This window comes from Triturus cristatus, chromosome 1_1, assembly GCF_964204655.1.
Source record: "Triturus cristatus chromosome 1_1, aTriCri1.1, whole genome shotgun sequence".
In the NCBI taxonomy this organism is placed as follows: domain Eukaryota; kingdom Metazoa; phylum Chordata; class Amphibia; order Caudata; family Salamandridae; genus Triturus; species Triturus cristatus.
In genome coordinates this window covers 90750718-90763425 of record NC_140579.1, presented here as the reverse complement: position 1 = coordinate 90763425, position 12708 = coordinate 90750718, and the positions used below count along the sequence as shown (strand labels likewise).

At 45.1% G+C, this 12708-nt stretch overlaps 1 protein-coding gene across 1 annotated transcript in view; it reads left to right on the top strand.

Annotated features, from left to right (window-relative positions):
- The window catches only part of LOC146869574 (uncharacterized), a 105312-nt gene extending 92948 nt beyond the window's left edge, over window positions 1-12364 (top strand). Inside the window, exons 3-4 of the mRNA XM_085606458.1 lie at window positions 9878-9963; window positions 10874-12364. Coding sequence (XP_085462584.1) covers window positions 9878-9963; window positions 10874-10978 — 191 coding nt within the window. The 3' untranslated portion in view covers window positions 10979-12364. The remainder of the gene's footprint in view (window positions 1-9877; window positions 9964-10873) is intronic.
- The last annotated feature ends 344 nt before the right edge of the window (window positions 12365-12708 follow it).

Below are 12708 nucleotides of genomic sequence, written 5' to 3'. Positions count from 1 at the left end.
AACGTGTGTTTGTATACACACCCATATCTAAAATAGAACTATTAGAAATGAAGAAAGTGGTACCCAGTCATGACAAAGACCCAGCGGGTTTCCACCGTGAAATTAAAGATATGTTACTCATGGGAGAATATACCTATCCCGACATTATGACAATATTGAAGGTATTAATGCCTGCGGGCATTTACGAAAAACTCAAGGAAAAGGATTGGGAGGTGGGAGACCAAAAGATAGATTGGACAGCATTAGAAAATGAAGAAAAAGCTCGAGGTCCAGGGGCAGGGCTTGGGGAAAAGACCAAAACACTACCAGGTTTACTAGTACAGGTACTGCCACGTTTATTAACTACGAAAAAGGAAGACTGGGGTGCAATCTCAGCCTGTAAACAAAAACCAGATGAAGACACTAGTGATTTCTATTCCCGATTTGAAAAATGTTTTGGTATAAATAGTGGAATAAAAGCAAGTAGCGAGTCGTATCCACATCTGTTTGTGACAAAATTGGTTGAAAATGCCTTGCCCCAAGTTAAGAATAGAGTATTGAAATTCGAGAGTACCTGGCAAGGTAATACTCCGTCACAAATGTTACAAATGCTACAGTACCATCACAATAGAATTAGAGAGGAACAAGAACATGAACAAAGACGCATGAAAGACACGAAAATTAAAATGCTAGTTTCCCCAGACAGTTCCAGCTGACGGTCATAAAAAGGGTATGACACAGTCCAGTGTTTCAGCAGGTCCTGTAAAAGGGACGTGCAACTATTGTAAACAGCCAGGTCATTATGTACACGATTGTCCAGTCTTAAAACATAATATCGCCATAGGTAATACAAAAGAAAGACCACGGCCACTTAGACAGGATCAGAACCAACAAGGAGCCCCGCAGCATGCACAGTCCATGCCAGCTCCGCAACAGTCTATGCCAGCTCCACCACCGCAGCCTATTGCTGCCACACAAACAACGACACAACAGATGTATCAGACCGCACGGTATGACTATCCTGATTATCAACGATACTCATGAAACAGCCTAGAGAGGGAAGTTGGCTTACCCCTTATTGAGGTCCCTGTAGATCAAGAAGGACCTTATGTACACAGTGAACTATTAGGCCAAGATAGAAAATTCTTACTTGATACAGGGGCAAGCCGAACAACCATAAAACGTAGTGAAGTTCCAGGGGCACCCCTCTCAGGCTCACAGAATATTTCCCTTGGCTTTTCAGGAAAACCTATCATTAACGAAGTATCACAGCCTCTTCCACTTACGATTGGTCCCTTGACACGAATTACAGATTTATTGCTTACTAAATCATGTCCAGAAAACCTGTTAGGCATAAAAACTTTGAAAGCTCTAGGAGCTATAATATGGAAGGAGTAAGATTGTTGTTACGTGATTTCAAAGGGCACTATGTGTCCCGAGACATGGATGACCGACTGCAGACTTTACCCACACATTTATGGGCACAAGGCCCTACAGATGTTGGTTGCATGAACATTACACCATATCGAGTCACACTAAAGGCAGGAGTGGTACTACCACGAATGCGACAATACAAGTTACCCCCAGATGCTGTAGTGGCTTTACTGCAAATCATTGACGAGCTTATTACCCAAGGAGTGGTTGTGGAAACCGACTCCAATGTATGTAATTCACCGATAATTCCGATTCTTAAACGAACTGATCCAACAGCCCCGCCAGTATATCGATTGGTTATTGATCTGCGCGAATTAAATAAATGCATTGTACCACAATACCCCGTAGTCCCAGACATTTCTTCATTACTGACAGCCATTGATTCCGAAGCAACATTCTTTACTGTAATTGATCTCAAGAATGCCTTCTTCAGCGTCCCAATAGATCCGGAAAGCCAATACTTGTTCGGATTTAGTTTAAATGGACGAAGCTTTAAATTCACACGCGCACCTCAAGGATTTACAGAAAGCCCCAGCATCTATAGCCAAGCACTGAAACGAGAACTCGACAGTATCCACATGCCAGTCAACACTGCCCTGCTTCAATATGTCGATGATCTGCTGATCACCGCTAGAAGCGAACCTGAATGTGAAAAAGCCTCACTGACGGTTTTACAATTTTTGGCCGAAAAGGGGCACAAGGTGTCCCCTTCTAAGCTGCAATTCTGTGTCCAGCGAGTTGTTTACCTTGGTCACTCGCTGTCCAAGGAGGGAAGGCAGCTTACATCAGATCGCATCCAGTTAATTGCTAACATGCCAACACCCAAGACACAAAAGGAGGTGCGGGCTTTCATAGGCCTCACTTCATATTGTAGGCAGTGTATCCCGCAGTATGCATTTCTAGCAAAACCACTCATTCAGTTGACAACACAGGAGGCAGCCACATCGACTGTTCTCCCTTGGACTCAGGAACATACACAAGCTTTTGAAAGCCTAAAGAAAGCTTTATGCCAAGCACCTGTTTTAGCAACACCATGTTACAATAAACATTTTACACTCTTTGTTACAGAACGCGAAGGTACTGCCTTGTCAGTACTCACACAGGAACAAGCAGGATCACACAAACCATGTGCTTATTTTTCTAGTACATTAGACCCCGTAGCTCAGGCTCTGCCTGCGTGCCTGAAATCGGTGGCAGCGACAGCTTTAGCAATCAGACAAAGCGATGCCATAGTACTAGGACACCAATTGACAGTACAAGTACCACATGCAGTAGAGGTTCTCTTGAACCGCACACAAACACAACACTTGACTATAGCACGACTCACTGGTTACGAATTAACATTGTTTCAGCCACATATAGAAATCAGACGTTGTAGTACATTGAATCCTGCCACACTGTTACCAGTAAATGGAACAGACCCACTTGCACATGATTGTATTAAAGTTATCACTATCACGACGAAACCCAGACAAGACTTGACAGACGTCCCATTGTCAGACCCGACGTTGTATGTAGATGGTTCATGTATGAGAACAAATACAGGAGAGCTAGTGGCTGCGTATGCAGTCACAACAGACACCGAAATCATTGAAACAAATTGCATAAATACCTTGTCAGCTCAAGCAGCAGAGCTCATCGCTCTGACACAAGCCTGTATTCAAGCCACAAATAAAAAAGTCAACATATACACTGATTCACGTTATGCATTCGGAGTTGTACATGACTTCGGCGTGCTGTGGCGAGAGAGAGGTTATTTAACTTCTCACGGTGCCCACATTCAGCACGGACCCCTCATTCATGCCTTATTAGATGCAATACATCTACCCACTGCAATATCAATTATGAAATGTAAAGCTCATACGAAAGTTACTGATATCATTTCTCAAGGCAATGATCTAGCCGACAGAACAGCTAAACAGACTGCTCAAACTCAAACATCTGACATGACAAAGACAATAGTCCCGACACCAACACATTGCATGACGGTTAAGGATCCCGCTCTTGACGTAATTGACATACAGACACATGCTACACCAGAGGAAATAAAGAAATGGACTGAATTAGGAGGGATCCAAACGGATCAAGGATGGATGACGAAGGAAAAATCTGTATGGTTCCTTCCTGATTCGATGGTCCAAGTTATCATTAATACTGTACATAGTCCAGCACACCTAGGAGAAAAAGCTATGCTAGACAGCATTCAACACATTTGGTTCAACAAACATTTACGAGCAGCAGCTAAACAAAAAGTTCGTACCTGTATGATCTGTTGTCAGTTTAACCCAGGTAAAAGCATTCCCGTAGAACAGGGTGGATTTCAGCCTCCTGATCACCCTTTTGAAGTCCTCCAGATGGATTATATCCAGATGGAACGATGTCGAGGATTCAAATATGTTCTCGTAGTTGTCTGTGCTCTTTCCCGTTGGACAGAGGCATACCCGGTTTCAGATTATACTGCCCCGACTACTGCCAAACAGTTGGTTCGAGAATTCTTCCCACGGTATGGTTTACCACGTGTTGTCTACTCAGATAACGGCCAGCCGTTCTCATCCGAACTAATGAAACACGTTTCACTTTTGTTAGGCTATCAGTGGAAATTTCACTGTGTCCGACACCCCGAGGCAGCAGGTCTCGTGGAGCGACATAATCAAACTCTAAAAATTAGATTGTCCAAAATATGTAGAGAGAAAGGTGTCGACTGGGTAGTAGCCTTACCAGTTGCACTCTTTTACATGAGAATGGTAGCGCACTCTCGAACAGGGCTATCCCCTTATGAGGTGATCTTCGGTAGACCACCATATATGTGGGGGACGCCTATACCACGCAAAATAACTGATGTTGACTGTAATATGCTGACAGATTACTTGGCTTCCTTGATGTCTGCACTACAATCTTGTCGTTCACAGGTAGCTGCAGCCTTTCCCGACAACACCGAGGTGAAACCCCATGACGTAATTCCCGGGGACTTGGTGTTAGTGAGGAACTTTGACCGGAAGTCTCAGCTGGATCCTAGGTGGAAATCGCCTCAACTCGTACTGTTAACCACGAGGACAGCCGTGAAGATCGAAGGTCGAAAAGGCTGGATACATTCAAGTCATATCAAGAAATTTCATGGACTACCGTCCGATGTAAACGACACACCTCGCGTGTCTTCACCGATTGACTCAAAACTTCCTTTGGTTGAACTGAATGACAAGGAACAATATAAACTAAAACTACGGTCTAACAAGTCAGGCAATTTGATTGTTTAAGTCCTCTCCAAGGTGAATCGGTCGAATTTGTCTCTGACATGTATCCCTTAGACCTGTATAGAGAAAGAAACAGAAGGATGAAGTTGAAACAACATGCGTACTGTAAATCACTGCGTAGTCATTGCACAGTGACGTTATTAATTTTGTTTTTCTTAAGTCTTTTAATAATCGCTGCAAGTATATTGTTGCACATATATTATCCTATTTCTAAACATGTTTACAATGTTACTGCTGAACATTCTTTTAGTGAATTACCCCCGCATGAGTTGTCCTATAGATTTGCGCTGCGCAATAACACTTTTATTAGTATGTTACATCATTCCCATCAGGTTAGCAATGCTACAAATTGTTGGATATGTGGCCGACTCCCTCCCTATCAGAACTATAAAGGAATTCTGCCTCTCTTTCCATATCCGTTCACACACAATGGCTCCTGTGGAGCATGGTTTAGTTTGATTAATTCCCTAGATTCGAATTCTGCAGTTGATAAAGACAACTGGGTATGGGGAAACCTGAACTTAGTTTTGCTTAAAGTCTGCTACCCTAACAAGGAGGGACTTCCCAAAAGAACAGGAACTGATCTAGAAAATGAAGTATATGGATTAGGTAATTTTACGCTTAATCTCATGATCCTGAATGTCGAATCTGAAGCTGCACCAATTTTGCCCGCCATGTCAGTATTTCCAGTTAAAGGTGAATTATGTGTAAGAAAGAATGGTTCCATACATATGGGCCATAGTAGATGCACCACTGTAATAGAATTCAGTGATCAAGGCAAATCTACATTTAGAGCTTCTCGCCATTCCTACTTCATATGTGGTCAGACTGCATATATACGTTTGCCTCTAGATTGGGATGGTACCTGCTACATCGGATTCCTTTTGCCACCTGTCTTCCTAGCTCCTCCTGATTATCATAGAAATACTCATTTAGTACACAATAGAGAACGGAGAGATCTCCCAATAGTCGACTACACTGAGACAGCATGGGAAAAATACACAGATTTCAATAAAGGTCTCTTTCCCTATATAGGTACAGTTACCAATAGTAAGCTGATACGTAGATTAACCAGAACCCTTGAAGCAGTAGTAAACGAAACTATTTCCGCCTTAGGCAATTTAACAGAAGAGCAGTCTGCTATGCGGATTGTTGTGCTTCAAAATCGTCTTGTCCTTGACGTCATCCTGGCCGATAGGGGCGGAGCTTGTAGGGTCATCGGATCAAGCTGTTGCATTTTCATACCAGAAAATTCGCCATCTGTATATAAAGCCATAACTCGCCTTCATAAGATTGTAAGCCAGATACACCAGAATCCAGGCACCTGGACTTGGTCCGGTTGGTTTTGGAGTGTATTATCTACCTTTGGATGGAGGGTCCTATCCTTCCTAGGTATTGGCTTTCTCATACTATTCAGTTGCTGCTTATGCCTACAATGTGGACCAGCGATTTGTGGTCTGTGTGCCACATCGTGTATTCCACCACCAAGATTTCATTCATCCCAGAAGAAAAAAGAAGAACAAATGATGCTATATGAACAGATCAACGGATTGATGAAGATTGATATCTCTTAAGGGCAAGTAGGGGACAAGGAGGGAATGTGGAAATATGGATTTTTATGATCAGTTATGTCCCCTATCTTGGACCCCAACGGTTTCATGTATAAATCACCAGTACATGTATGTTTCCTCCAGTTCCAGTTATGAAGACGCAAACACATGTGCGTCCACCGCCAACATGTCCTCTTTCAGATCCGCCATGAATGGGTCGGATATTCTATTCCTAAGTATGAAAGGCCACTGGCTTTATATGGTTCATTCATCCCATTTTACAGTCCAGGCGAGTAGGCCCTGATTCTGCCATTAAGCCTTTTCTTGCCTTCTGCCTCTGAAAGCTCCAGTCTGAGCTCGCATCTGTATCCATGAACTTTGTCCTACTCCCTGCGCGGCTAACGGTGCCTGACACCAGCCTGTTGCCTGCCAAAAACTGTATTTCACCTTCGAAATTATCTGCTCCGCTCCCTATCCAATGCATTCCTGTCTAGTAGTTTAAGTAAACATTCTTCCAGCTACCGAGCAAAGGGCCCGGCTTCTCTGTCTTTATGCAAGTAATTCATAGCCCTGTTACTATGGAAGATTTCTGCCCTCGCATCTAGTGTAGACACTTAGACGCTTGTACACGCACTCACAGTCAGTATAGAATAGATTTTGTTCGAAAGACCTTTCCTTTTGGATAACATAGTTCTTTAAACATAGGATGTTAGATATGATTTGGGATTAGGTTGACTTGACCCCCCAGACTTCTGTCTCCACATGTAGAGCTAAATGTCAAGTCCCCTTCACCCCCTAGTTGCACGTCAATCACACGTCATGCTGCTGCGCGCGCATTTCTGCCAAGTATTTCTGCTGACATTGCGAAATTCTTTTATGGAACCACCCTATTGTGACATCATACCTGATGACGTTCTTTAAGTTACGCCCAGTTACACCCACTTTAGCTACGCGTGTATGTTTTATCTTTGCTATCAATTGTTACGCCTCCTGCATCTGTTTCACTGTAATGCCTATTGTATAAAAATGATTACTTGTCAATAAAGTTGGCCCTTCACTTCCTGAACCTTCGTGGTGATGGAATATTGAGTCCATCAATTCGAATTGATTTTGGAATAAAGCCCGTTCCGAACCTCTAATACCACGGATTCTGCCTCTTATTTTACTGAGCTATTATTATAGATTTTCCGCATCAAATTAAGAACCGGTAATTAAATTATTTACCACAGTCTCTTCCCATTAAGCAGGACTCCCTTCCTAAATTGATGAGGGCCCTTCCCCGTTCCATATATACGACCCCGGGAGGACCCAACCTCCATTGGTTCAACTGTTGGGATGCGGTGAGGACACTGTCTGGCTATATGCTACCATTCCGCACAATTGTAACACTGTGGTCCCTGCCCTCTAGGACTAGGTGGCGGGTATGCAGGTCTAGGGACCGAGCGGGGAGGCAACTGGGGCTTAAACTCGGGTTTAGGAGTGCCTTTTGGGATTTGGTTGTACTGGGGAGGTGCTATTCCAGCCTTAAAATCAGGCGACCTATGGTAGGCACAAGCAACTTCTACCGCTGACGCGGAGGAGAGGTTGGGGAGTTGCTTCACCCATGACCGTATACAGGGGGGATGGGGGGGGGGGTCCTCCAAGAGCTGTTCCAGGTATACTTTCTCTACTACTTCGTCTACTGATGAGGTATGGGGAGTCAACCATCTATTCCCAAGGTCTCTGATCTGATAATACAGGGCACGGGGGGTTCTCTCCCGCTCCCCACTTCTCTTTTCAGAATCGACTCCTGTAATGTTCTTGGTCACATCCCAACGTCTCGAGGATGGCCTTTTTCACATCCTCATAGGCTGTGGTAACCGCAGGATTTGCTGCTTGATAAACAGCGTGTAGCTCACCGGAAAGGAGCGTGGCAATGTACTGACTCCTCCTTTCTTACGGCCAGGCTGCTGTAGCGGCCACCCTTTCGAAGTAAAAAAATAAATGAAATAATCCGGATCGTCCCCTTCTTTGAATTTTTGAAGGACCGTGCTGGGGAAATTGTGGCGTACTCGGGTACTTACAATGGCATCTGTGAGGTGCAAGATTGCTGTGTCCTGCACCTGCTGGTTAGTAGTGATCAAGTCGGCCTGATTTCTAAGGGCCCCTTGCAGGGCTTCTCGGTCCTTTCGTGCTGTCTGGATCTGTTGTCCCAGGACCAGCTGTAGGTGCCGCTGCCCCTCAGATAATTGGGCTATGACATCCTCAACAGGCATGGGCTGTGTCATGGTGCGACACACAGGTATAGGTGGGAGATCCCACTTCTGACACCACTTTGTAGGAGGAACAGGAACAGGGACACGGGTAGCAGAAGAATACACAACATGCGTATAATACCGGGATTTCAGGGGTTTTATTCTTTTATGTGACAATGAATTCCGGGCTCTTTTGTATCTCAGTCCCATAAGGTCCATTTTGTCCTTTGAACACAACAAAAAAATAATGGTCCTTTACATCCGGTATAATTCAAATTAAATGGATTAGGGGCTGAAGGAGGGGTTCTTCCTGGCCGTCCTCTCAGGCTTCACAGGGCTTGGTCCTGGTCTGGCTGTTCCTGTCACGTCTTTCCAGGGCACTCCGAGGTAAAAGGGAGGGGGAAAAGACAAAGGATAAACAAGATTTAGTGTCAAGCTCTTTGCTTTTGTACAATAGGTGCCACCACCTCCAGGCGTCGTGTGGGAAGGGGACAAGGTGAGCAGTGAAGGTTGGCCCGGTTGCAGCTTTAAGCATAACACCGTGTCTTGGGGCCCCGCACCTTACCACCACCCCCACCAGAATGCTCCACCCAACGGTACTCGCCTTGTGCCACGACCGGCACTCTGGGCCGTGGCGTAGGGACCCGGGGCGTTCTCCCTCTTCTCTTGGCCGCCAGGTTCGCTCGCTATATCTGCTGCTCCTGCGAGCTCGTGCCTGCCGTCTCTTCTGCCTTGAGCTCCTCAGCAACTCCGCTGTTTCTTGGTGAGGATCATATGAGAGGTCATATGAAAAGTATCTTGGTGAGGAGTCAGGAGTCAAGTTAAAGTTGCCTCTGTGATGACCCGTATGTAAGAGGTGTCTTGGTGATGGGTCATGTGATTCCTGGTGGTTCTAAACCCTTGGTGGGTAAGTCGCCCTAGAGGGCCATCACGTGCTTCTTTCGGGTAAAGCTGCATGGCTCACTTCTGCAGCCAAAGGAAGTGATGGATAATAGAATGGAGCACTGCAGTCTGTGTGACCAGAGCACTTTGTGAAGTGGGGTAAGAGACTGATTGTCACGGATACGCTAATTTGGGGAAAACTCATAATGCTGTGGCAGGGCAGGTAAGTGGGGACCACCTATTGTCTGCATATTTTTGTCTCATATTTATTCACTTCAGTGCTGATGCCCCGCTGCAGGGTCCACCTCAGGGGGCTCTGTTCGCAGTGTCCCATTTTCTCATCTGGAAGGGATTGTAAACATCAGTGTAAGGTCAAACCCTCTGCATATTTACGGCATCTATCTCTCTCTCCCTCTCTCTCTCGGTCTCTCTCTCTCTCTATCTCATCCCTTCTTTCTCCCCCTCTATCCCTCCCTCTCTATTCTCTCTCTCTCACGCTCTCTCTCTCCCCCACCCCCTCTCTCACCCTGTATCTCTCTCTCAACAGGCAGGGCAATGGCAAGGGTCACTTTCCAGAGCTTCGGACTCATCGACCTCAACAACCAGCTGAATGGCCGGGCGCTGCTGCAGGAGGTATGTGCAGTGCTTTACAACACAGCTGCAGCGAGCAGGGTGGGTGAAGGCTTACTCAACAGACATCTATCTAGGCCCCAAGCTGAAGGACTGAAAGACTGTGTGAAGACACAGACTCCTGCCTTACTCTTCTTACCAGTCCTCAGCATCCCGCCCTGGGACTACAATGCCCACTGTGCCATGGGTGGCGTGATGGGGGATGTCTTCTGCACACATTACTTTTTCACCAGCCGCCATTCTCTCAAGCTGCTTTGCTTATATTCGTAAAGTGCATGTTTTAAACCCCTCTTTCCTTTTCCCTTCCTTGTACTTAAAGCTTCTTAAAGGGACTCTTGAATAACCCACCTCCCCCCAGCAGATGGTACGATAGACCTCTGCCTGTGTGGTTTATGTCTGGTAACAGACCTGTTACCATGGAGATCGCTCCCTCTTTCAAGCACACAAGTCACACAAGTCCCCACACCCAGGGTTCCAGTCTTTCAGGGACTCCCAGAAGTAGTTTGACAGGTTTAAAGGAGATTATGAATTCATAAAACTAAGAACATAGCACTTTAGTTATATTCAGTATTCTAGAACGTGACCTTTGCTCTTCTAAATGAATTTCTTTTTAACTAAAAGTGTAACCTCTTAGTGGGATTTGTAGACACTGAGTGCTCATCAGGACACTGGTTGCTTTCTGTTATTAGCACTACTTTTGCCACCTCTGATGGCAGTGGTCACATTGGTAATGCCATGGTTCACAAGGGCCAAGCCATGAGTCGCAATAGAGACCCCTGTCGACCCCAAAATGATATCCAATGTATGCCCTCTCTTCAAGAGAATTCATGTGGTTTATTGTCGTGCTTGTTTTAGGTATTCACTTAATCCTTCTTGGCTTTAGATGCAGTAAATTTGTTTTCTCCCTCTGCAGGTCTGCAACATTCTGGAGAACAGGTTTCCATCGTCTGGTGTTCAGTTGTACATGCAACAATCTCTGGCCAGCCTGGACTGTAGGACCGTGGTGGGGTCTCCGTAAATCATGGGATCTGATGTACCAACAGCCTCTTAGAGAGTCCTTGAAGACATCCCAATGACCGTTGAACACAGCCGTGTACGGCTTGGAGATGAAACCGCTAGCCATCATCACTTCTATCATACAAGCAGGCCAGATACCAACTCTACCAATGCTCCACCCAGTGCCACAAAGCTGCCACATTTTTTCTAACTGTCTGGATCACTGTCAACAAATTTTCTTCTTGAAGAAGGAATTTGGTCCTACGATGTGCGAAATTCAATCCACTCCCTCAATGTGGGTCATGTTAAACTCTCTGCGCAAATGTGGAGATGACTATTGTTATGAGACAGAAGGACATGCAGTCAAGGGTTGGCCTCCATGCTGGTAGGGTTCACCCGTAGACATGCAGATTGAAAGAGCTATGGGAATAAAATGAAAGCTACAGAGGAGAACATTTTCTAAGAGAGTATTTTAGCATATTTAACTAAAATGTAAATACGCTTTTGTGGAAATGCAATTTTGTAATAGGTCCATGCGGATCTATTATAGATTTTCAGGATAGCTACAGAAATAAATGTACGTGGAGTGAATCTAATGAAGGACGTTAGTGAAGTCAGTGGATCGCTTGAAATCTGCATGGATCCTGACCTCCTGAACCTAAATAGGGCCCACCGGCTCTACAGAAATGCTTGGCCTCCTTTCATTGAATTCTGGGCCCAGCAGCAGACGTTGATCACTGTTCCTACTCTTAGAGTAGGCAGGTGAAGCCCTTTAAGGATTCAGGGTGTAGCAGTTAAGATAGCTCAGAGGGCTACGTGCCTACTGCAGTGATCTGTATGCAAACTGCAGGTCACATGGTTGAATTCTGCAAGAGCCGACACCTCTTATCCTCTTTTCCAGGACAACTGTGTATCATTAAATTACGTAATATGATAGATGAAACTGAAGAATTATGGTAGCTGGTGCTTCTTAAATCGCACATTCTTATTTACATTTGTTTAGGTTTGGGTATCAATTTGCCAGCTGAGTGCATGTCCATACTTATAGAGGTTCGTTATCCTACCCCCTGAGCCTGCTCTGTGGCAGAGTGGAAAAGGTTCATCCACTACTGCCTACCAAACCACATTGATTCGCTTAAGAAGGCAGTAGAGGACATTGTCTATCTTCTGTATTTTTAAATTAAATTTGCTTACATTTGGCTGCAGTGGCAGCATATCTACAGAACAGGGAACAGTCTTCACTGTTCAGAATCCTCGTCATTAAAGCCTTTATGGAGGTACTGAAAAGGCTTGTCCCTCCTAGCTTACTTCCCGTCCCTACCTGAAACCTCAGTGTAGTTCTCACTAGACTCATGGGACACCACACCCCCCGTTTGAGCCCCGTCACTCGTGCCCTCTCCAGTCTCTTTCATTGAAGGAAGAGTTTCTAGTCGCTATTGCTTACCATAGGCAAGTCAGTGAGATTAAAGCCCTCACACTGGAAAAAACTTTTTTCCAAGGTTCACGCAGAAAGGGTAGTCCGCTTGACTAACCTGAATTTTTTGCCCAAGGTGGTCTCCACCTTCTACCACAAACAAATCATTGAGCTGCTGCTGTTCTTTCCGCACCCAGATTCTGTAGCGGAGAGAGCACTTCACTTGCTAAATGTTAAGAGGGCCCTCATTTACTACATCAATATGACAAAAGCTTTTCTCACCACACAGCAGCTGTTTGTCACCTATACTATGCCACACAAAGGTAGTGCTATTTCAG